A 25,552-nucleotide genomic window follows, 5' to 3' on the forward strand; every position below is an offset into this window, starting at 1 on the left:
AGCAGTGATATCAACACGGCATAGTTTTCCTCCTAGTAATCTTCGCGTCTCTACAAAAAAAAAATCGGGGGGAACTTTGGCTCTCAAGTTCTGCAAGGCGAAAGCCTTTCTTGGCGCACTGTTTGGTACTGACTGCGAGACTGTTTGTGCTGTACAAGTGCTTTATTTGACTCCACACTTTGACTACACACTTTGACTGCGGACTCTGACTGCTTCTTTAGCCCGACTCTCTCTCCGCTTAGATGAGTTCGGTTGTATCCACGGCTCTATTCGCAGTAAAATGAGTGAGGTGTGTAATGTGGCCACCCACGGACGCCTTACGCTCCCTGTCGGTGCGGACGACAACTATTTCATTAGTTGACGTCTGCTCCAAAAGGGGGCGTTAGGCATACGGGGGTGACCTCGTCACTGCGAATCCGCGCACTCTCAGGTAATAACAATTTTGACCAACCGAAAAGCGTGAAACCTCTGCTGACAACCTTCGGTCGACAACGATGAGGCATTAAAGGCTTTCACCTTAAAACACCCGCCGCAATCAGAACACTCATGAGCGCCACCGTGCGGCGCATGTATTAGGCAGGAGCAACACCGTCTCCTCACCTCGTGCACCGCAGCTGTCTGGAGCTGGCGGCGGATGCGCTGCTTGAGGTCGCATCCGCCGAAGTGATGCAGCGGTTACACTGCCGTGACGAAGTCGGTGTAGGCTGATGGGAGTCTAATGCTCCACAGGGACATTGGGGCCACCATTGGCTTCCAAGGAAGACACCCAGACTGGAGGAGACAAAGAAAGACGAGATTTCGGAAGGCAGCGGTTAGAGACTGTCATTTCGAAACGTATAACATAACGAGAGATATCGACGGGACTCCGGGCTTTACATAAGTCTGGTGTGCGAAGTCTGCGGGAAGCATGAACGGTTAAAAGGGAAAACCTTCCAAAATAAGCAGAATAGTCATTCTCTTTGTGAACTCGCTGTGTGGAAGCTCAAAGTGACACCCTGCAAAGTTGCAGCGCATAGAAGATACAGACGAAACAAGGAGCAAAACCCAATTGTCTAGTTATAGGAAAGTCCTCTTAAATGTAAGGTTCGAATATCTCTGAGGGCAGAAAATCACACTGCCCACGGCGTAACGATGACAAAGAAAGAAGTACGCCTATACGGCTCCTCAAAATGCTAGCCCAGTTGATTTATTCAATCATATCAATAGGCATTCTTTCCAAAAACATAAAAAAGTAAAGTAAGTATCCGAACTATTTTATTGGCGCAACGCAACCGTCTGTCCAAAGAGTGCCATGTTTAACTAACGTCGTTTGGTCTGCCGGGGGTGGGTGCCAAACACTCCCTTTCCAAAGCACATGCCTAGCTTTCCTGGACACTTAGAGTCACTGGAAAATTTTTAGAGTATCGCATTCCTTTTCCGCGCGCCGCCGGCACGCCGACTGTCTGATGCGGGTCACGTGACTCCGCGCTGCCATATCCTTGCCAAGAGCGCGGGCGGAATGGAGTTCTCTGCCGGGTTTTTTTGAGTGCGAGCCTATTGAGTAGTGCGAACCATTGTGCTTCCCACATCTCTTTGAGTGTATTATCTACTCCTAGAGCCATGAGCTTTGCTGTTGGCGTGGAGTTCGATAGCCCCCGTGCCGTCTTGTAGGCTTTTCACTTGCACGTTACCTTCATGCATTCTTCATGCAGTGAACTTCGTCAGCCCATTTGTCGGACTATGCACTCCATCATTCCATAGGTTACCTCAATACTCGCCATTGCATCCTTAGTACCCATTTCATGGCCGCATTTTATCTTCTTTTTTTTCTTTTACCTCTTCCACGCTGCTCTGCTTCTGTCTTTATCTCCCAAATTCTCCTCCCTACGCAGAGTAGCATGCCAGCGATATTGAAACGCCGGCTAAATTCTCTGCATTTCATTAAATAGTCTCTCTCTCTCTGTGGGCTTTCCTGATCAGTGCCTCCAACTTTTCGATTTCCGATCTGGAGAGGTTAAGGAATGCCGTCCCGTACAGTATCCGAGAGATCACGAAAGCTTGCACTAAGCGGATGGTGTCCGTTACCTTCAGGTCATGGTGTTTATTTCGGATACGATGTATCATCCGGAGGATTTGCTCGGTGGATGTTGTAAGCGACTTCATAGTGGTGGTGTTCTGTCGCCCCTGCGAGATATACTGCCCTAGGATCTTGATCTGCGTGGGTTCCTGTACTAGGTGGTTCTCTATATACACCGTGATGTCCTGCGCTAGGGGCGTCCTCGGGTTCTTCAGGATGAGCAACTCGGACTTTTCCGGCGCACACTGGAGGCCTCTCTCCCTGGCGTACCGGGCCACCGTGTCCGCTGCTGCTTGAAGACGCTCCTCGATCTCGGCGTCACTCCTCGAGTTGCACCAGAAAGTGAATCATTTGCATACAATGTGTGTTTGATTCCGGGGATTTTGGAAAAAAGGCCTGGTAGATATTTCATAGCTAAATTGAACAAGAGGGGTGACAGTACCGCCCCTTGTGGAGTTCCTCTCAGGCCTAGAGTGATGGGATCTGATTTTATTCCACCAAAGTTTAGAGTGGCTTGGCTGGCTGATAAGAAGTTTTTGATATAGTTGTAGGTTCTTGCGCCGCAGTTGGTATCGGTGAGGCTTTGCAGGATATTTTTATGTATAACGTTATCGAACGCTCCTTTCAAATTAAGTGCGAGGATTGCCGTTGTCTGTGACTTGGGAGGTGTCTCAAGGAAGTCATTGTACAAGTACAAGAGGGCGCCCTGTGTCGATAGGTAAGGGCGAAAGGCGAATTAAGTGTTAGGTAGGAGGTTGTTATCTTCTAAGTATCTACTCAGTCTCGTGTTGATGACCCTCTCTATGAGCTTCCCCAAACACGAGGTGAGCGATATGGGTCTCAGATTATCCAGTTTAAGGGGTTTGTTCGGCTTCGGAATGAACCGAACCTCAGCTGTCTTCCAGGATATTGGTAACGTTCCTGTATCCCAATGCTGCTCGTTGAAGCATCCCACCAGCGAGGTAATGGTGTCATCGCTGAGGTTAAATAAGAGCTTCGCTGTTATTTGATCTGGACCTGGAGCTGCATTTTCGTGAGTGGGATGTCCAGCTTGGGATTAGGCAGCCCAGAATACTCCGGCTGTTCCAGGACCTGGTCGGTGCTTTTCCATCAACTCTGTGTGCGCACCCGGGGTGGTGTGTACGATCTTCGTGAGCCTGTCTTTAGTGGCCGACTTGCTGCTGCTGGGGTTGATTAGGACACGTAGGAGCTTCCAAGTCTTTGACACACCTAGCTTCCCCTGATTACCATCGCACAGAGAATTCCAGTTCTGTCTGGTTAACGATATGGCATATGATTCTACCTTTATCTCCTCCATTTTTTTCTTGAGTTTGCGGTTAAGGCGTTGTCTTCGCCATTTCTTTGTCAATGAGTGCCTCGCTCCCGATGAATGTAGAAGGTGCGGATCGACCGCTGTGCAATCTTCTGTCGTGCAGACCTCTTTCATGAAGGCATTCAAAGCGTGCACCACATCCTTAACCCATTCCTCTAGGTCGCTAACAGGGTTTGCAGTAGATGCCTGGGCCTTTCTCCACCTGTCCGAATTTGTAACTCATACGATACTTATTTTACGCTTGCACGCGTTTGTGCTTATCTCCAGAGAGAGTAGGAAGCGATCGCATCCTAGGAGCTGTTCGGTATTCTTCCAAATGGCGCTTTGTATGTTCTTGGTGAACGTCAGGTCCGGACACGTATCTCTACTGACACTGTTTCTCAGCCTCGTAGGGTAAGTGGGATCGGTGAGGATCGGTAATCCTTCTTGCGTCACTACTACTTCCAGTTTTCTGCCATTTGGTGTTGCCGCCGGGTACCACCATGAAGGGTGTGGCGCGCTGAAGTCGCCCCCAATTACGCAGGGGGCACGGCCCGCTAGCTCAGAAATATCTTTATGAGGGAACCCAATCTTCCGTGCCTGTCTTTAGGAGGGCAGCGAACATTCAATACGTGCGTGCTTGCCGCTCCTCTTTGGAGAGGAAGAATAGTATTATAGCAGTGCGCAGTATCCGGCTCGAAAGGGTCGTGCAATATGGCAGTGTATAATTTGTGCTCTAACGTGGCAGTTCATTGGTCGTGCTGCTAAGTCACATAGTCTTGTGGTTTAATAGGCATTAGGTGGGGTTCTTGAATTAGGATAGCTGCTGGTGGGCCAGATTCCAGAGATAGAAGGATATTAACAGTAGCCTGCTTTCTCCTGTATCCCCGGCAGTTCCACTTACAGATCTTTACTCTAGGTTTGGCTGGCATGTTGAATCCGTATCGGATGGCTCGTGCACGTGCATTGTACCAGCGATTTGGACTTGTCTTTTATACGCATGTTCCTTCCGAAGTGCAGAATTTCCGTCTCCGTGTATCGTCTGTTGTTTGCAATTTGCTCTCAAATTTCTAAGAATTAGGCGTTCACTTAAATTAGAAAGGCTTGAAACTCCTCGTTGAAGGACCTCAGTTCTTGGATAATTTGTTCGTAGACCTCGCCTAAGGCAGGCTGGGAGCTAGGTACTACCTGCTGTTTTTGGTTTTGAGGAGTCGGTTGAGTTACCGGCGTAATTGCATTAGTAGTTGCTCGCTTAAGCTCTTGGTTTTGAATTGTTAAAAAGATGACTTGTTTTTTCAGACTTTCTATCTCTTTTTTGAGTGTTGCCAACTCCGTGTTATTCTCAGGGGAGGACAAGAGGAGGGAAGGCCACTCTGCAAAGCTCACCTTCGAGTCTGAAAGCTGACCCAAGGACATCGTCTGCGCCCCGGTGGTCTTGATGAGGTTCTCCTTCCCTTGTTGCTTACCCGCCAGCACGTGACTGGCGTTCTGGTTGGAGCCTATTGCCCGGCGTCTCGAGCTCGAACGGCCACGAGACTCGGAACGAGAGTGGGAGACTGATGACGACGCTCCTCGCCGTCGCTGCGCAGGCTGCCTCTTCTGCCTCGGCCTGCTCCTGCCTTCTTCAAGTGTCGTTCTTGATGCCGCATTTCATGACGCGGTACTAGCGTTCTTGTTCAGTGGTCTCTGGAATTTCTCCTTGCAGTCTTTTGCGTAAGTCTTGTGCGGGCCCTTGCACAGCGTGCAAATGGGTCCGCACTCGTGTGCCTCCTCTGGACTCGGCGTTCCACAGGTTTACAAGCAGCCCCCTTCGGTTTCCGGCAGACGTCTGCTCGGTGACCTGGCTTTCCACAGTTGATGCACGACGCCCTCGTTTTCCGGTAGATGTAGCAGCGGCGTTCTGACCACCCGTAGTTGACCGTGAAGGGAACCTTCTGCCCGGCGAAGACGATGACAACCGACGTAGTTTTGCCCAGTCGGCGCGATCCCAGGATTGTATGGCTGGGTGAGGAGACGTCTTTGAAGATAGAGTCATCACTCACTTCAGGCTTGATATTATGTATTACACCCCTGCAAACATCCTCTGGCAAGGCAACGCGCCAGTGCTGACGGTTAGGAACATCGCTGAGCAGAATAGCCTCCCAAAGCTCCTCTGAGGGGTTTGGAATGTGGTCGACTAAGGGATTAAATTGGCATGTCCACAACATGTGGTAGAGGTTAGCGACCTCTCCACAGTGTGGGCACTGCGTAGAGTACAGTGTAGGGCACCCGTGGTGTAACTTAGCTGCCGTTGGGTATGTGTTGGTTTGTAGTCTCCTAAGGGTGTTCTCCTCTAACTTATTGAGGGGTTTATGTGCTGCTGGGCACTCCTTCCTGGCTGTTCTGTATGGCGCGAGATTGTCAGCATACGCTGCTAATCCTATTAGGTCGCGGCACCCTTCACGGTCATCATGGGGAGGCGCCCGGTATAGAAGAGCTCTCGGGTTTTCGTTCGATGGCGCCAGCTGCCAACGATCTGCGACAGAGCGAACAGCAGAACATGCTCACCGTACGCCTCCTCTGCCGGTGGCCCTTCCCCGGCCTCTCTTATCGGCGGAGGGAGCCTGTTCAGCGGAGTTCGTGCCGCGGGCAATGCGAGGAGCCCGGCCCCTGGTTGGTTGGTCGCCTGTGGTTGGAGGAGGTCTGCATGGGAGGGGTGCAAGCAATTATGTGCCGCATACTGGAAGCTGCCCTCGTCCCTTTACAGCTTAGCAGCGATGACCGCTCAGACCATGGCTGTGCATTTTCACTAAAGAGGCACGGTGCTTACACAGAGACACGTCTATGAGGGCCACTTCGCGTAAACTATACGGCAACATGGTTTCCCGGTGAGCGTGATGAATGCAGATCTGAATGCGATAAACGAGGGATAAAGCTTGAGACATCCATGAATAAACTAGCCACACCTTCGTCGGCAGCCCGATAGTACTGCCGCAGACTCAAAACACAAATGTGTGCGGAAGCGTTATATTTTCCACGTCATGCAGATCCTGTCCTGTATGCCTTACTGTTGTGCGATGAGAGTGCTTGTGCTCGCGTACATAGCGAAAGAGTTATTTTCTGTTCGTACATAAGCAATCGCTTCAGTGTCTGCAGGTCACGTATTCACAATCCTTGCATGAGTTGCTGGAAGTGCAAGGACAGAAACTGCGCTCAGTTCCGCCAATTATTTCTGTGGGCGTTCCAGTTCCTCATCTGCTTTTAGATGCAGGCAGAGCGTGGCTGGCATTGCATGACATTACTTCCATAGCTGAGATGCCGGTACTCATAGGTGTGTCACAAGAACAAATCCTGAAATGATCGGAAATCGTGCCGTTTGTTTCTGTGGCGTCGTATCACCGCACAACTCTTATGGAGATAGTTCGTCGTCTTTCCAAACTAAATGAAGCAGCGTTGTGCTGCTGTCGTGAAAGGTACAGATCGAAGAATTTGCCCACAAGAGCAAGGCCAGTTTGCCAGGAAAAAAATATTTTATGAAGTCTAGTGTATTTCACCCACTGCTCACTACCTACCGTACGGCTTGGCGAAAGCGCACAATCGAAATTTCGATGCAGAGCATCGCTAGTAGGCGACACTACCCCAGGAAGCTCCAGCTGCAGAATAGCAGGACTGGCTCGTTCTCTTGACATTCCGGTTTACGACAGCACAAGTGACGAGCCACCGAGTACAGTCCTTCCTTGCGACCAGCATTGAGCAATGGAACCCTGCTTTGCAGGCGCCATCTGTATCCTCAATTCAGTGCAAGCGAATAGCTAAAGGGCGAAGGGGTGGATGGCAGGCACACCTAGCTCCAGCTTCTCCTTGTTTGTTGCATGCGCCTTCGGCCGCGGACATGGCCCGTGTCTTCGACCGCAGGCGAGTCGCCGGGCCACCTTCGTCCTCCAGGTCTTGGCTGGAGACTTGATCCCTGCAGAGGACGGAGACACGGAATGCCGTGGCTCGTGATTTATCGCAACTGGTGCATGACGACTCTCGGCAGTTTAGCAGAGATTTGCTAGAGGGCTCATTTTCTAAAGAGGTCCGTTTTATTGCGAAAGCAATACTAGTTGCACTTTCAGCCCATCGCGTAGCGAGGCCAGTTGTTACCAAATTAGCATACTGGGTTGGATTGGACTGGATCAATCCAATCAATCAGGACGGGGTCGGCCGTACCCCATACTAGATAAATATAGCTGACACAACAAGCACTGAACCCGGCACCAGCAGCACAGAGCAACTGCAGGGACAACGCGAAGGGGACACGTGAGCGCCCTCGCAACAGGAAGAAAAAAGCGCTGCCGTCACCATAGCGCAGAGTTTTACTCCCTTGATTAGCGCGAACTACTGCCGCCGGAATTCGAGAGCGAAAAGCCGGGCACCCTTTTTTGCATGCCGCGCCCGCTCCCGTAATCTGCGATTGTGTTCGTCGCGTGGATCGCCTTCACCGGTGCCATGAAGGACGAAACAGGGCTGGTGCAACGATTAACGTGACTCGCCAGTCACATGCAGTTTCCTATGTTGCCAAAGTCCACCGTCGGGTCCCACACATTCAGACACTCCATCATCAACATCATCATCATCAGCGTGATTACGCCCACTGTAGGGCAAAGGCCTCTCCCATGTCTCTCCAATTAACTCTGTCCTTTCTCAGTTGTCGCCACTGTATCCCCGCAAACTTCTTAATCTCATCCGCCCCCCTAACTTTCTGCCGTCCCCTGCTACGTTTGCTTTCTCTTGGAATCCACTCCGTTACCCTTAAATACCAGCGCTTATCTTGCCTTCACATTACATGCCCTGCCCAGGCCCATTCCTTCCTCTTGATTTCAACTAAGATGTCATTAACCCGCGTTTGTTCCCTCACCCACTCCGCCCTCTTCCGATCTCTTAGCGTTACACCTATCATTTTCCTTTCCATAGCTCGCTGCGTTGTTCTTAACTTAAGCTGAACCCTCCTTGTTAGCCTCCACGTTTCTGCCCCATAGGCGAGTACCGGTAGGATACAGCTGTTGTATACTTGTCTCTTCAGGGATATTGGTAAGCTACCATTCATGATCTGAGAGAACCTGCCATATGCGCTCCACCCCATTCTCATTCTTCTAGTTATTTCCCTCTCATGATCCGGATCCGGACACTCCTTCATCGATGTCCAACTGTTGCTCTCTCTTCCAGCCGCCAGAAGTCTCGGAAGGCGAAGGATTGCAATACGCCTGGAGAACAGCTGAACTGTGTCGACTGCTTTGCTTTTAGCGCGGCGAATGAGGTCTCATCACGCACCCTTTCTCGGAAAAGATGGTTCTCTGACGATTTTCCGTGCACGCTTCGGGATCGCAGTCCAGCCAGAGAACAAGGGAAACTCAGGTTACGCACTTCCTCCTGAGGCTGGCAAGCACACAAGCACGAAGGCACAATAAGGCTGCCACACTAAAGTCTTTAGTCGCGAAATTTGTGTAATTGGAAGAAACTTAGCTGGCTTCCAGAAACGTAGAAACTCGGAAGAGACGATTTACGAAAATGGATGACGTAATGCATGAGGAGTTTGGTGATGGCTTCTGTGATGGCTGGGTCATCGTTAAGTGTCCAACAATTAGAATGCGCAATATTGTATTTTGAAACAGCGTTTGTTGGCTAACTGCAGCTTCACTTTCTTGCACCTTGAATATGACTTCTTTACAATTAGGGAAATAGATATGAATGGCCGTAATTTCTTCTGCACGCCACTGCCGACTGAGGTCCAGACTGACGCACCTGTTTGATGGTCTCGACTATGTTGGAATGGTTGGAATGTGGTGGGTCGGTCGGTCGGTCTGTCTGTGTCTGTCTGTGTCTGTCTGTGTCTGTCTGTCTGTCTGTGTCTGTCTGTGTCTGTCTGTCTGTCTGTCTGTGTCTGTCTGTGTCTGTCTGTGTCTGTCTGTCTGTCTGTCTGTCTGTCTGTCTGTCTGTCTGTCTGTCTGTCTGTCTGTCTGTCTGTCTGTCTGTCTGTCTGTCTGTCTGTCTGTCTGTCTGTCTGTCTGTCTGTCTGTCTGTCTGTCTGTCTGTCTGTCTGTCTGTCTGTCTGTCTGTCTGTCTGTCTGTCTGTCTGTCTGTCTGTCTGTCTGTCTGTCTGTCTGTCTGTCTGTCTGTCTGTCTGTCTGTCTGTCTGTCTGTCTGTCTGTCTGTCTGTCTGTCTGTCTGTCTGTCTGTCTGTCTGTCTGTCTGTCTGTCTGTCTGTCTGTCTGTCTGTCTGTCTGTCTGTCTGTCTGTCTGTCTGTCTGTCTGTCTGTCTGTCTGTCTGTCTGTCTGTCTGTCTGTCTGTCTGTCTGTCTGTCTGTCTGTCTGTCTGTCTGTCTGTCTGTCTGTCTGTCTGTCTGTCTGTCTGTCTGTCTGTCTGTCTGTCTGTCTGTCTGTCTGTCTGTCTGTCTGTCTGTCTGTCTGTCTGTCTGTCTGTCTGTCTGTCTGTCTGTCTGTCTGTCTGTCTGTCTGTCTGTCTGTCTGTCTGTCTGTCTGTCTGTCTGTCTGTCTGTCTGTCTGTCTGTCTGTCTGTCTGTCTGTCTGTCTGTCTGTCTGTCTGTCTGTCTGTCTGTCTGTCTGTCTGTCTGTCTGTCTGTCTGTCTGTCTGTCTGTCTGTCTGTCTGTCTGTCTGTCTGTCTGTCTGTCTGTCTGTCTGTCTGTCTGTCTGTCTGTCTGTCTGTCTGTCTGTCTGTCTGTCTGTCTGTCTGTCTGTCTGTCTGTCTGTCTGTCTGTCTGTCTGTCTGTCTGTCTGTCTGTCTGTCTGTCTGTCTGTCTGTCTGTCTGTCTGTCTGTCTGTCTGTCTGTCTGTCTGTCTGTCTGTCTGTCTGTCTGTCTGTCTGTCTGTCTGTCTGTCTGTCTGTCTGTCTGTCTGTCTGTCTGTCTGTCTGTCTGTCTGTCTGTCTGTCTGTCTGTCTGTCTGTCTGTCTGTCTGTCTGTCTGTCTGTCTGTCTGTCTGTCTGTCTGTCTGTCTGTCTGTCTGTCTGTCTGTCTGTCTGTCTGTCTGTCTGTCTGTCTGTCTGTCTGTCTGTCTGTCTGTCTGTCTGTCTGTCTGTCTGTCTGTCTGTCTGTCTGTCTGTCTGTCTGTCTGTCTGTCTGTCTGTCTGTCTGTCTGTCTGTCTGTCTGTCTGTCTGTCTGTCTGTCTGTCTGTCTGTCTGTCTGTCTGTCTGTCTGTCTGTCTGTCTGTCTGTCTGTCTGTCTGTCTGTCTGTCTGTCTGTCTGTCTGTCTGTCTGTCTGTCTGTCTGTCTGTCTGTCTGTCTGTCTGTCTGTCTGTCTGTCTGTCTGTCTGTCTGTCTGTCTGTCTGTCTGTCTGTCTGTCTGTCTGTCTGTCTGTCTGTCTGTCTGTCTGTCTGTCTGTCTGTCTGTCTGTCTGTCTGTCTGTCTGTCTGTCTGTCTGTCTGTCTGTCTGTCTGTCTGTCTGTCTGTCTGTCTGTCTGTCTGTCTGTCTGTCTGTCTGTCTGTCTGTCTGTCTGTCTGTCTGTCTGTCTGTCTGTCTGTCTGTCTGTCTGTCTGTCTGTCTGTCTGTCTGTCTGTCTGTCTGTCTGTCTGTCTGTCTGTCTGTCTGTCTGTCTGTCTGTCTGTCTGTCTGTCTGTCTGTCTGTCTGTCTGTCTGTCTGTCTGTCTGTCTGTCTGTCTGTCTGTCTGTCTGTCTGTCTGTCTGTCTGTCTGTCTGTCTGTCTGTCTGTCTGTCTGTCTGTCTGTCTGTCTGTCTGTCTGTCTGTCTGTCTGTCTGTCTGTCTCGGTCGGTCGGTCGGTCGGTCGGTCGGTCGGTCGGTCGGTCGGTCGGTCGGTCGGTCGGTCGGTCGGTCGGTCGGTCGGTCGGTCGGTCGGTCGGTCGGTCGGTCGGTCGGTCGGTCGGTCGGTCGGTCGGTCGGTCGGTCGGTCGGTCGGTCGGTCGGTCGGTCGGTCGGTCGGTCGGTCGGTCGGTCGGTCGGTCGGTCGGTCGGTCGGTCGGTCGGTCGGTCGGGTCGGGTCGGGTCGGGTCGGGTCGGGTCGGGTCGGGTCGGGTCGGGTCGGGTCGGGTCGGGTCGGGTCGGGTCGGGTCGGGTCGGGTCGGTCGGGCCGGGTCGGGTCGGGTCGGGTCGGGTCGGGTCGGGTCGGGTCGGTCGGGTCGGGTCGGGTCGGGTCGGGTCGGGTCGGGTCGGGCGGTCGGGTCGGGTCGGTCGGTCGGGTCGGTCGGTCGGTCGGTCGGTCGGTCGGTCGGTCGGTCGGTCGGTCGGTCGGTCGGTCGGTCGGTCGGTCGGTCGGTCGGTCGGTCGGTCGGTCGGTCGGTCGGTCGGTCGGTCGGTCGGTCGGTCGGTCGGTCGGTTTATGGGGTTTAACGTCCCAAAGCGACTAAGGCTATGAGAGACGCCGTAGTGGAGGGCTCCGGAAATTTCGACCACTTGGGGTTCTTTAACGTGCACTGACATCGCACAGTACACGGGCCTCTAGAATCTCTCGTCCAAAGAAATTTTGCCGCCGCGGCCGGGTTAGAACCCGCGTCTTTCGGGTCAGCAGCCCAGCACCATAACCACTGAGCCACCGCGGCGGCTGATGATCAATTGTTCAGGATTCACTACGTTGGAATGGTTCCAAGAGTGAAGTATCCCGATGAGACGTCTATCATCGTTTGTTTCTGCTTGCCGAGGTGCACGGCGAAGTGCTATGAAAACCAGACCAACAGATGACCAATGTAGAGCGAGGCGCGTGGCGTGGGCAGCGTGGTGGTTAATGACTGCGGGCGGTTTGTGTGCGTGCGTGTGTTTGTGCGTGTGCGTGTGTGTGCGCGTTCTGCGCATGCGCTCGCGCTGTCTGGCTAGCTGTATTTTAGTGTGAAAGCACTCAAACCATTGTCAGAGCTGGGCAAATGTCTTACTTGCGCATCATCCTTGTGCACCGCTCTTTGCCATAGCAACTCTGACGCCAATGTTGAGCACAGACCTTCCTTGTGCATCGCACGCTGCCGCAGCAACCGTTAAGCCAATTTTAAGCCTGCGTATAGGTACTGAGTGTATCTTCCTCGTGCGTCGCTAGTTGCCACAGAAACTGTGACGCAAATCGGCAAGAATTTGGCCATGCCCACCCGGGAAATTTGACCTTGGCTGATTTAGGCCTAAGTTGATCCTCAACCATAATTGACCGTGGCCGACAGGATGGCGACCTCCAAATTTAGCTCGGGTCATTTCCAAGAATTTGCCCCGGTACACCCCCGAAAAAGTGGTTCCCGGCTCTGATATTTAGCCATACGTTGCTATGGCGGCGTCACCATTTACGTCACTGTGCTCTCGCACGTCACATGTCGGTTAAAGCGGAGTTAAACCCCGGCTAATTTTGAATTCTAGTGCACAGGTCTGCGAGGTAACTTTGGAGGCAACCAAAAGAAAGACCATGACCGCATCTAAAAAACCGCTGTTTTTAGCAGTGCAAGCAAAAATTCAAAATTGGCCACCTGGGTTTTCATCAGGGGCGGTGGTTACCGGAAAGCCACGTACCTGCGCGATGTCGGAGGAGGGGCTCTGGTGACGTGGTCCCCTGGTTGCCTCTGTGACGCCCCGCGGGCACTTGCCAGGACGTGCTTGACGCCGGCCCTCGCCTGCTCGTGGAACCAGATGGCCCTCGCTTGGACACGCAAAGGTCGCCGCGCGAACTGCACTGCATGGGCCAACACATGAAGCTCAGAAGCGAGGGCAGTAAGGTATTACGTGTAGCTTTAATCGAAAACGGAGTGTTAATGATGTCTTGACTTTTAAAAGGTAAAAAGAAGCAACCTTGAGTGATAGAGGAAACTACTGGCCGCAGTGTTAGCGAGTGTGCTCCGGTAGAGGATGCTAAGAATGCCTAAGTGACCTCTTCAGCGACTTGCACATGCTTTCGGTTGGAGTGAAACACTGCACGCCACTGCGAAATGTTTTCGCGATTTTAAACCATCATTCTAAAAGTATTGTTACAAGTTTATGGCAGTATTATAGGCCCAGCCTACCCGCTGCTCTGGATCACTAACAATGACATATCGGCTGCTGAGTCCAACTTCGCTAGATCCAATCCCGTTTCTTGCGATGGCATTTCGATGTACGTGAACTTCTAAACGCCGGTGTGCTGCAGAATGCCAGCGCACTTCAATGAGCTCCACGGGCTTGAAATTACTTTGGACAATGCAATACGGCCGACTCTAGTAGTCCATGTGTAATTTTGTAACGTTAAAACCGACACGTCATATACTACAAGGCACAGTTCAGGAGCTTTATTATAGCAAATGTGTCGCAAGTTTCGTGTATGCGGATTGCGTGCATCGTAATATTTCTTCTACGTCGTGTCCCCGCACTGTTTGTTCAATATAGTCTCGCACTCACTGGCTCCACTGAGAACTATCTTCACTTGTCCTGCTGAAGGGCGAGCTTATGCGGACGAAGTTTACGTGCGGACGCTTAACAAAACAAAGAAAAAAAACAACGTGATGAAACCTAGGGGTCCAAGTGTTGTACTCAATTTTTTTTATTATAAATTTATGGAGCAGATCCTGAGCCTATAGCGACTAGAACAGAGGCAGCTGGCACGGCATATAAATAATTATTCGTTCCGCGACAAATTTGCGTCTGCCGGCGGCACTAATTGACTTCCAGAAAGCCTAAAAGCGGCTACTGGCATTTTCCATTCCACAGCAAAAAGCGTCACGAATCACATCCACGCATTCGAGAGAGCGCGGCTTATGTCCTACCAATAAAACAACTAAATTTGCAGCCAGTTCGAAAGCCGCACCCAAGGCCTCCTTTTCAGCTGTCCACAATGCAGGGCCGTGATGGTGCGCTGGCCGTACAGGACCAGAAGGGACAAAAACTAGTTAGACGTCATCGCTGCTTATTTGTTAGGCACCGAAAAAACACATGACACTGTGACACCTCGCTAATCCATGGAGTCGCAGTGAAGTCGATTTCGACACATGGGTCAGGCGTAGCTGGTGCGAAAAACAGGAATCGTGTCCTCTTAATTTTGCAATCTTTCAAACCTCTCAGGGCTCCTTAATGAACGCCTTAGCCTCGATTGCTTCCATTTATCTAAAATGTTGCTTATTTTACAATGTCGCGAAGACATCATTTTACCAATAAAATTGAAAAATGCTTTCACCAGGAAGGATTATTACTCATAAAGATGAAACGCATTGTGGAAGCCACAAACAGTTCGAGCCAATTCGGTTTAAATGTAGGCAACTTCAAAACTGCAATCGAGAGAGTCTTGTTCATATTGAATATTGAATGGGACAGCGTTAGAACCCCCTGTCGAAAAATACTGCCTGTAGTCAGGTGAATTCTCTAGATCCTCCGTGAACCGCCTGCCACGGTCGGTCGGTGCCGGAATGGAAGAAGGGAAATCCCACTCTCCTCCTGTAGAGGAGAGGAGCCTGTTATGCATAGCGGTAGAGGAAGGGGCATATTAGTTTTCATTTCTTGCCTTCCATCGTCTCTGAGTTTGATTGCGAAAGCAATACTACTTGCACTTTCACGCCGTTGCCGTGCCGCGGCCGGTGACCACCATCGTGCCGCGGCGGTGACCACCATTGACCTTCATTTGACCTTGATTGCAATAGATTGGATTACATTGGATTGGAGTGGATTGGATTAGGTTAGATTACATTAGATTAGATTACATTGGATTGCATTGGATTTGATTGGATTTGATTAGATTATATTAGATTACTTTACATTATATTAGAGTACATTAGATTATATTAGATTACATTACATTAGAGTGGATTGGATTGGATCGCATGGGATTGGATTGGATTGGTTTGGATTGGATTATATAACCGATGCATCACCACAAGTCTAACCACAAGCACCACCACCAGCTACACTACCAGCTGTACCATGGCGTACGTACGGATATTGCTTTCGCAATTACCTGGCTTAACCAAGCTAAGCCACAGCGAATTTTTTTTCCACTGAAGTTCCCCTAGACATTTATGCCTGTATTTTCTAATTTTGCGGGTGCATTGTTTCAGAGTTATTTTGTTGAATTTCCAGGGCAAGAACAAGAGGAAGGCTTCCCCTCTACAGTCTTTCTGAAAGTAGGAAAAATTCCTTTGTACTTCAATTTTATTTCCGAAACCCTCTTTATTGCACATGCGTCGCTCGCGGAGTAACTGTTGCGCAACGTACATTATTTTCTCATGTTTGAACAATTACAGCTGCTTTTATAAAAAACATTGCTCAGTACAGCTAATCGAAATCTGGAGCCTAATTGACTTCGATTCTTTTTTATTGATTACTTGATTCAGCTAACCTAATTCTATTTGTACAAGCAAGATGATAACAACTACCAAGAAAAAAATTCCAGGCAGGAGCCATGTTTACTCATACAAAGGCTGAAATTGATTTTGAAATAAATATACTCGAAACAAGTAGAAATTTCTAAGCGGCTGAGCCATGTTTTATCACAAAAAAGTGCAAACTTGATTTTAAAACAAACCTACTAGAAAAAACGCCAGACACCGACGCATAGAAACCTTGTACATGAATGCTTTTTGCGCTTATTTACGAAAGCCGCCATGAAACAAAACCCCCTTTGACATTAGTCGTGAAAAAGGCATTGAAAGACATTTAAAAAAAGGGCGGTAGTAAGATTTTTTTCATGGTTTTCGTGGCGGCGCAGTTTTCGGGAATCGAAATTCACCCTCCGTCCTCTTCGCAGCTTTTTTTTCCCCCTGTTGTGGTTCCTAGAACGCTCAAATCTCGGTGCCTCTCTTCCAGCCGCTATCTGCGTACCGTCGGGGTCAACGTCATCATACTGCCTTTTTTACGTTTTTTGACTTTATCCTCAAGGCATCTCCATCGAGCCAATTTGTACAGCCGGCCAAATCTTTACCTGGCGTGCGTGACGGTCGCTTTTTCTGTGCTGCTGTGGTTAACGACGAAGCAGGCTTGCGGAAAGCTCTATGTTAAGCACGGGCTTAGTGAGCCTGCGCTTAGATTTGATATTTTCGCAAGTTTTCTCCGTCATAAGCTGCAGGAGAACGGAAAAAGCGGCCGTCACGCACGCCAGCTAAAGATTTGGCCGGCTGCACGTAATTGGCCGGGCTTCCAACCTTGTTCAGTAGCGTTTGATACGCTAATTATTTTATAGTTCTTTTCACTGCAGCTTCTGCGTGATGTGCTTGTGTATTCTGAGAGTACGCGACTAAAAGCTTCTGTATGTACTCCAGACTGATCGTCCGCCTTTAAGCCGCTAGACGCTCACGCGTCTAGCGGCCACAAAAAAGGGCCACAAATTGGGCTTATGCCGCACGAGGCGGACTTATGGTTGCTTGGCGGGGGAACTTATCACTCATCCGTCAAGGCAACTTTTTGGTCTAAGACCCTTTTCCCAAGCATTTCACCCTAGAAGAGCCGAGCACCAGGCCAGGGGAAATCTTGTACCCATTAAAGAAACCGGTGGGTACCCGGCGGCACTGGGGATCGAACCCAGCACCTCCCGAATGCGAGGCGGATGCTCTACCACAAGGCCACGCTTGGATGATTGGATGATTTCGATGCCAGGCTGCAAAATGGTGAGGAAGTAGCTTTCGCTGCGGTAACTTATTTGCACTAGCGTACCCACGTTTACAGCAACGCGTGCTAAAGCCGCAGCGCTTGTAGCAACAGCGCCTGTGTAGGGCTTCCCGCGCGAGAGGGTGCTGCCGTCAAAGATTGCGTCTAAGATTGCATGCCCGCCGCCGCTGTCTCGCGCGTGTGTGCTCGTGGCGCTCTCCTTAACTGTAACAAGAAAAACGTTCATGATAGAGTTTTTTTAACAAGTTAAACATATTGATACGTGGCGGCTAGAAGCAGTAATAGAAACAGCAGAGGTAATCTGCTACGCAAGGGACCGACGGCTTGGAGTAGTCACACAGCACACAAGCTCGCACCTCAGCGTCGTCTTCTTAACAAAACCACTTCGTCGTCCTCCCAGCGTCCGTAGCATGACCCCCCTCGCGGCAAAAGCACCGTCCCGGTGCGCACTACACAGGCCAGCTAGACGGCGAGTTGTAAGGTTTGAGGCGGGACACATGGACGATGTCGGTGCGGGGAGCAGCGGCCGAGGACGGCGGATGTAGCGGGGTGATCTCGTACGTCACCGCGGTCACCGGACGTACGACCCGATAAGGGCCTGTATATCGGGGAAGCAGTTTTTCACAAAGGCCCACACGGCGGGAAGGGACCCAGAGTAAAACAAGAGAGCCAGGAGAGTAGGTGACTTCACGACGGCGACAGTCATGACGTCGTTTCTGATTGACTTGGGAGGCTGACAGCCGCTGGCGGGCGACAAGACGGGCAGCGTCGGCGCGAGCGATGGCGTCCCGAGCGTAAGGACTCGTGGAGGCGGTGGCGGGCAGCACACTGTCGAAGGGCAGCAAAGGATCGCGGCCAAAGAGCAGATAAAAAGGGGAGAAACCGGCTGTATCGTGACGCGTAGAATTGTAGGCGAATGTAACAAATGGGAGGCTAATATCCCAGTCGCGGTGATGGTCGGAGACGTACATGGAAATCATGTTGGTGAGGGTACGGTTCAGACGTTCAGTGAGCCCGTTCGTCTGCGGATGGTAGGCCGTGGCGAATTGATGACGGACGGAGCAGAAGCGGAGCAGTTCGGCGACCACTTTGGAAAGAAAGCAGCGGCCGCGATCGGTGAGCAGGTGACGGGGAGCACCGTGGTGGAGTATGACGTCGTGCAGGAGAAAGTCAGCGACATCAGTTGCGCAGCTGGTTGGGATCGCTCGGGTAATAGCGTAGCGCGTGGAGTAGTCCGTCGCGACCACGATCCATTTGTTTCCCATAGCAGACACCGGAAAAGGGCCGAGCAGGTCGAGGCCGACACGGGAAAACGGGTCTTCGGGGATGGGAATCGGCTGAAGGTGTCCGGGAGGGAGAACCGAGGGCGTCTTCCGTCGTTGGCACAGCTCGCAAGCGGCCACATAACGGCGGACAGAACGGTATAGACCGGGCCAAAAGAAGCGGCGGCGCACGCTGTCGTAGGTGCGGGAGACTCCAAGATGACCGGCCGTGGGAACGTCATGAAGCTGCTCAAGGACGCTGCGACGCAGGTGTTGCGGGACCACGAGCAAGAGGTCAGCGCCGTCAGGCCGCATATTGCGCCGGTAGAGGACGTTCTCATGGAGCACAAACGGGGCAAGGGACGCATCACAGCGTTTGGCAGTGAGGCGGTCGATGAGGGAACATAGCGAAGAATCCAAGCGCTGTTCTTGCGCAATGTTGCGGAAGGCTGAGATGGATAAGACGCAGGCGTCAGCCTCGCATTCGTTGGAGGTAGGCGCATCGACAGGGTAACGGGACAAACAATCCGCGTCCTGGTGCAAGCGGCCGGACTTGTGGACGACACAAAATGTGTACTCTTGAAGGCGAAGAGCCCAGCGCCCCAGCCGGCCTGTAGGGTCTTTGAGCGAAGAAAGCCAGCATAAGGCGTGGTGATCCGTGATAACAGAGAAAGGGTGCCCAAACAAGTAAGGGCGGAATTTTGCAATAGCCCAAACCAGGGCGAGGCATTCCCGCTCGGTGATAGAATAATTGCGCTCTGACACAGAAAGGAGACGGCTGGCGTACGCAATAACGCGAAGCTTGCTGCGTTGCCGCTGAGCAAGTAGGGCACCAATGCCATGGCCGCTCGCATCGGTCCGAAGTTCCGTAGGGGCTGAAGGATCAAAGTGAGCCAACACAGGCGGAGCAGTGAGGGCATTGATAAGGGCTCTGAAGGCGTCAGCTTGGGGGGGTCCCCAAGAGAACGGCATGTCCTTCTTGAGGAGCGTGGTAAGAGGTCGGGCTATTTCCGCAAAGTTCTGGATGAACCGGCGGAAATAGGAACATAGGCCGAGAAAGCTGCGCACATCACCGGAGGAGCGCGGAGTGGGAAATGAACGCACGGCGCGGACCTTGTCGGGGTCGGGTTGGATCCCAGCAGAATCGACCAAGTGGCCAAGGACCTTGAGCTGTCGGCGGCCGAAGGTACATTTCTTCGAGTTCAGCTGAAGACCAGCGCGGCGGAAGACGGCAAGGATGGCTGAAAGGCGATGCAGATGGCTTTGGAATGTGGACGAAAAAACAATCACGTCATCTAAGTAGCAGAGGCATGTCGTCCACTTAAAACCGCGCAGGAGGGAGTCCATCATGCGCTCGAAGGTGGCAGGGGCATTGCACAGGCCAAAAGGCATGACTTTAAACTGGTACAGGCCGTCCGGGGTGACAAAGGCGGTTTTCTCCCGATCCCCTTCATCGACAGCGATCTGCCAGTAACCTGAGCGAAGATCGATGGAGGAAAAGTAACTGGCGCCGTGCAAGCAGTCGAGAGCGTCGTCAATTCGGGGCAAAGGGTAGACGTCTTTCTTTGTGACGGCATTCAGATGGCGGTAATCGACGCAGAATCGCCAAGTTTGATCTTTCTTTTTAACAAGCACGACAGGGGACGCCCAAGGACTAGTCGAAGGCTCGATGATGTTGCGGGCCAGCATCTTGTCCACTTCTGCCTGAATAACACGGCGCTCTGCGAGGGAGACCCTATAGGGCCGTCTGTGAATAGGGCGGGCCTCGCCGGTGTCAATGTGGTGGGCGACAACAGAGGTTTGACCCAAGGGACGGTCCCCAAAATCAAAAATATCACTGTAGGAGGACAAGAGGCTGTGAAGAGCTGAAGAATCAGCAGAGGGTAGATCGGCCGCTATCATCCGGGAAATAGAATCCTCACTGGAGGGCTGCGATGTAGGGACATTGGATACGGCAGTCGTTGGGTCAGGAGCCAGGACAGAGACTGTGCAATCGGTCAATGGGGACAGATCAGCAAGTGAAATGCCGGTCGGAAGTACCTGAGGGGACAGGCTGAAGTTGAGGACAGGGAGGCAGGTGCAGTTGTTGGAGATGTGGACAATGGTGTGGGGAAAGAGGACGTTACGATTCAGAATCACAGCGGTGATAGGGCAGGCGACGTAGTCTCCATCAGGGACGGGAGGAGAAGGCGACATAGGGATGTAGACAGCAGCTTGTGGCGGGAGACGAGCAAACTCGGTGGATTGAAGGCGAGGTGAGCTGGTGGAGTCGTCATTGCACAGGGGCAGATCCAATCGGAGAAGGCCTGAGGAACAGTCAATAAGAGCTGAATGGGCGGTTAAAAAGTCAAGGCCAAGGATTATGTCCTGAGGGCACCTGGTCAGGACGGTGAACAGAACGGGTATATGACGTCCGGCAATGCTGACTCTCGCAGTGCACATTCCAATCACGGCAGCGGGGCTGCCATCGGCGACGCGAACCGTGGACATGGCGGCAGGCGTTAAAACTTTCTTCAGACGGCGGCGCAAAGAAGAGCTCAGGACAGACACTTGGGCGCCAGTATCAATGAGGGCAAGGACCGGGACACCATCCACGAGAACATTCAAGAGATTACGTTGGGCAGCGGGGGTCAAGAGAGGATTTTCAGGCCGGGTCAATGATGCAGCGTCACCTCCGGGGGCTGCATCGGCTAGTTTTCCGAGAAGTGGCGGGAGGTCGAAGGAGAAGAGCTGCGGCGTGTGGTAGGAGAACGGGAGCGGCGGCCTAATGGGGAAGGTGAGCGGCTGGACCCACGAGCTTGCGGAGCGGGCTCGTCACGGAGCGGATCGGGACGTGGGGTGAAGCGGCGCGGGCCGTAGTCGTTGCGGCGATCGACGAAGGAGTAGGGGCGAGGTGGCGGGGACCAACGGCTGCGGCAGTGACGGGAGATGTGTCCGACGCGAGAGCAGGTAAAACAGATCGGCCTGTCATCAGAGGTACGCCATTCGGCTGGATTGCGATAGCGGTACCGAGGCGAGAAGCTGCGACTGTAAGTGGCAGCTGCGATCACTGGAGGGTCCGGGCTGGCATGAGCGTTGTCCACGACGCGAGAAGGGACGGCCATGTTCGCAACCTCCTGTCGAACGACGGCTTGGATGAGGGCCAAGGTGTTGTCCGGCAGTGGCAAGGAAGAAACAGCGGGCGTAATCTCCGCATCTCCCGCATCTCCACCAAATGATACGTGGCGGCTAGAAGCAGTAATAGAAACAGCAGAGGTAATCTGCTACGCAAGGGACCGACGGCTTGGAGTAGTCACACAGCACACAAGCTCGCACCTCAGCGTCGTCTTCTTAACAAAACCACTTCGTCGTCCTCCCAGCGTCCGTAGCAATATTTAGCAATCTTAAACACTTTGATGAGCAAGTGCTAATTTGTACGCCAGTTTTTTTTTTTCTACGACAACGCCAACAAACCTGTCTACCATAAGCAAGCTACACCAATCTTTTTTTAGACCCCGTCTTAGGTCTGTTGAGTAGCCCTTATACGCGTGAGTGAAAATCTATAATGGCCCGAAGGTGGTGTGCTTACCTACTGCCTTGGACAGGTGAGCATGTTGCCCTGAACCTCTTCGCAATCGTCAGCGTTCCAAAAAATTCGCTCAGGTAGAGCGCTGTAAAGGCAGTTAAACATAAGGACAGTGCTATTAGTTCTGACCTTGGCACCGGCAATAGGGATTGATTTCAGTGCAAGAAATTACTACCGTAGCTACTCCACACAGCTGCTTGTAGTCATCGACAATGCACGAATATCATTGCGTACGCGGAGACAATCTTAACAGGTAATCTTTAATCAACTTACGAAAGTGATCCTGCAATGCGTTTTTGCCAAATCAATTGAAAAAGACGATTTGTTAGTGGTTTGCTTTGGAGAATTATATTGAAATACAATGGCATTCATGGCAATCGATCTTTAATTGTTCATTAATTTGAAGGGACACCCAGCACAAAACGAAGTTGGCTGTATCGATATATCCCTGCATTCTAATGAAACTCAGGCTACTTTCACTAAATACATAGTTAACTGAAATCGGTAAAAAAAAATGAAATAGGTGTGGTTAGCGTGGTCCTATTTTGCGCGTAAAGTGCGGCGCATCTAAACAGTTTTTTGGTCACAGATGCCAGGGGCAAAGCTACGCCGGCATTCGCGTCTAAAAAGAGATGACTGGGTTCTCTTTCGTGCAGAGCGACAAGTTTTGTTCGAATGGCAGAAAAATGTTTGTAAACACTTTTCTGAGCAATAAATGCGTCCATTGCTGCCGCAAAAACAATGATATCGCGAGAAAGGGCCATAGAATTGGTGTTTACTGAGGGCAGACATTTTTTGAAGCGGTCCTTACTCTCCCATCAAATCCTTACCATTGCTGACTATTGCATAATCACCTACTGGCACTTTTTCTTGGTGCGTGTATCACACCCTTGCGACGCATACATCGTGAGTACTCGCCGGAGTGCATCTCCTGACAACTTTCGGCCACAGTAAATGCAACGAGCTGCGACGCCCTCTGACTCTGCTCCTTGAAGCAGTAAGGCTAACAATGACCAGATTCGGCTAGAGATAAAGCTTTTCGTTGGAAATTGGGGACTATGAGCTATTTGGAGACTATGACTACGAAGTGACTATGCGCCGCGGGGTCATTGCCCTTCATCCTTCGTAATATTCTCCCCCTGCTTCAAATGGCCGCGATTCCAGTCACAAATGCGCGATCGTGGAGCTGCACTATTTCCCATCTTGCTTCCGAAAATCATGCGTAATGATGCCGCGATCAATCCCGTAATTATTGACGTGGTACCGTGCAACTCGACGGCACGACAAATGCGACTGGCGAAGCTCCACGGCACTCACGTCTGCCAGGCTCACTGGGCTGCCTCCTCTCCACCTTCTTCTCCTTGTTTCCCTTCGCAGCGTGGTTCCTGCAAGAAACCGCTCGAGTGAGGGGACTGTTACTCCGAAGGCACTTGAATTTTTCATCTGATTCACACGCTAGAGCGAGTTGGTTTACATTTTTATTGCGAAAGCAATACTACTTGCACTTTCACGCCGTTACCGTGCCGCGGCCGGTGACCACCATCGTGCCGCGGCGGTGACCACCATTGACCTTCATTTGACCTTGATTGCATTAGATTGGATTAGATTACATTGGATGGAACTGGATTGGACTGGACTGGAATGGATTGGATTGGATTAGATTAGATTACATTAGATTAGATTACATTACATTGGACTGGATAGGAGTGGATTAGAATGGATTTGATTTGATTGGATTTGATTATATTGGATTTCATTGGATTGTTAGATTACATTAGATTAGATTATATTAGATTACATTAGATTAGATTAGAGTGGATTGGATTAGAGTGGAGTGGATTGGATTGGAATAGATTGGATAGGATTGCATGGGATTCGGTTGGAATGGTTGGGATTGGATTGGATTATATAACCGATGCATCACCACAAGTCTAACCGCAAGCACCACCACCAGCTACACTACCAGCTGTACCATGGCGTACGTACGGATATTTCTGATGAAAAGCACTGCGGGTACAAGAATTATACAATACAGAGGCTGTGCCGACTTTATCAAACAGACGATCATACATGAGTGAGAAGTACCGCGCATATAAAAAAGGATGCTCTTAATTCATCACTCGAAAGCCAGAGATGTGGTACAACCGTTATCTTTATTATCATTTTCTTCGGAACTTTTCTTAGCGTCACAACGGGGTCAGCTTTTGATCTCTCGTAACAGGTTTTCTGCTACAGTAGCCATTAAATATCGCGGATAATCAAGCGCATAACGGCACTCTGCTTGCTTGTGAAAGCTATTGTGAAGGCTTCATGACTCCATGACATTTCCGAAGGATTTCAAAAGCCCAACTTGGCGGTGCGTTATTTAACAATCTCGGAATAAGCTTAAGAAAACTGGGCCCAGTCTTTTCGCAAGAAACTAGCCAAGGCGCACAGAAACACTGCCTTTGGATAGCTTGTTCTAAACAGCAGCATTTAGGTCCCATAGAACGACTAGCTCACCCTGCTGCAACCGCCGCGGTGGCTCAGTGGTTACGGCGCTCGGCTGCTGACCCGAAAGACGCGGGTTCGATCCCGACTGCGGCGGCCCAATTTCGATAAAGTCCAGAGGCCCGTGTACTGTGCGATGTCAGTGCACGTTAAGGAACCCCAGGTGGTCGAAATTTCCGGAGCCCATCACTACGGCGTTTCTCATAGCCTTAGTCGCTTCGGCACGTTAAACCCCAATAAACCAACCAACCATCACCCTGCTGCAGAAGGGCAAAAGTGTGATTTTCTTGTCTTGCCCGAGTATGCTTACTCGTTTTCAAAAACAGTCGGCTACTCGTACGCACGGCGGCGCTGCTAGCGATCGGGCATGGTCATTGTGAGCATACGTCGAACGAAGACGAGATTTGCCTCTTCGCAAGTGTAACGTGTTTTAGGGGGCGCCACTTAGTAACTAGTATGGCTGCTCGAGAGATGATCAGGCAGCCGCGCAAGCCTAGTGCTATGCTGCGCTATCTCAGTCTGCATTGAAATGTCCGCGCAATCAACTTCTTTTCTAGCACTGGGAAGCATCATGTCCCACGTTGGTGTAACTGAGACTGTGCTGCTTTGCAACGCTGAAGAACCTCTCAGTGCGGGCCATGCTGTTCGCTGCACCGTTAAAACATGCTTGATATCTGCCACGGCGGAAGCCCTCAGTGCAAACATACATCATAGGTGAGGCGGAAACCACACGACGCGGGTGTGACTGGAATCGTGGGCACACAACATCCGACTCTGACGATTCGCGGCAGTTGGTGTGACATATTCCGAGGCGTCTCTAATCACGAAATAGAAATGGCGCGGGGAAACGCGCGACACCTGCGCGAGGAAAATACAACGGCCAAAATCACGGCAGCCGGGCGATGTGCCTTGACGAGCTAGTGTCAACAAATTTCTTGCGGCGATATTTCGAACAGCAGCAAAGAAAGAAACGCTTCCCAAAACTGGTCGAAGCGGTTACAGTAAAGCTGTAGAAAAGCGAGCACTCTCAGAACTGTTTTCTTTCCGCGACTAAGTTGAAAACAGCCCCATGTAGTTTTTTTTTTTTTTGGCATCGTGTCTCCGAAAAACAAACAGGGATGGTCAAGAATTTTTAACGCTTCTCCAATCCTCGGGTTCTCTCGGAGTACAGTTTTAAGGTGTCGCAGTGCGGAAATTAGCGCAGTTAGTACGTGTATACGTCGACGTCGCAGCCACTGGCCACGTTTTCCCCCTTACTCCAGCACACACTCCGTCTGATCTGGCAAGAATAGTGGTCTTGGCACAACGACAAAGCTCAAATACAGAGTAGCAAAGGTAT

At 51.0% G+C, this 25,552-nt stretch overlaps 1 protein-coding gene across 3 annotated transcripts in view; it reads right to left on the bottom strand.

Annotated features, from left to right (window-relative positions):
- Nucleotides 1-25,552, bottom strand: part of LOC149348511 (uncharacterized) — a 63,481-nt gene that overhangs the window by 16,087 nt on the left and 21,842 nt on the right. For all 3 annotated transcript variants that reach the window (XM_089588139.1, XM_089588140.1, XM_089588141.1), the window contains 4 exons: nt 12,847-13,006; nt 7,192-7,314; nt 5,916-6,050; nt 601-771 (listed from right to left, as the gene is read on the bottom strand). In XM_089588139.1, coding sequence (XP_089444265.1) covers nt 601-771; nt 5,916-6,050; nt 7,192-7,314; nt 12,847-13,006 — 589 coding nt within the window. The remainder of the gene's footprint in view (nt 1-600; nt 772-5,915; nt 6,051-7,191; nt 7,315-12,846; nt 13,007-25,552) is intronic.

This window comes from Amblyomma mixtum, chromosome 4 (assembly GCF_055824585.1).
Source record: "Amblyomma mixtum isolate Tamu chromosome 4, ASM5582458v1, whole genome shotgun sequence".
NCBI lineage: Eukaryota > Metazoa > Arthropoda > Arachnida > Ixodida > Ixodidae > Amblyomma > Amblyomma mixtum.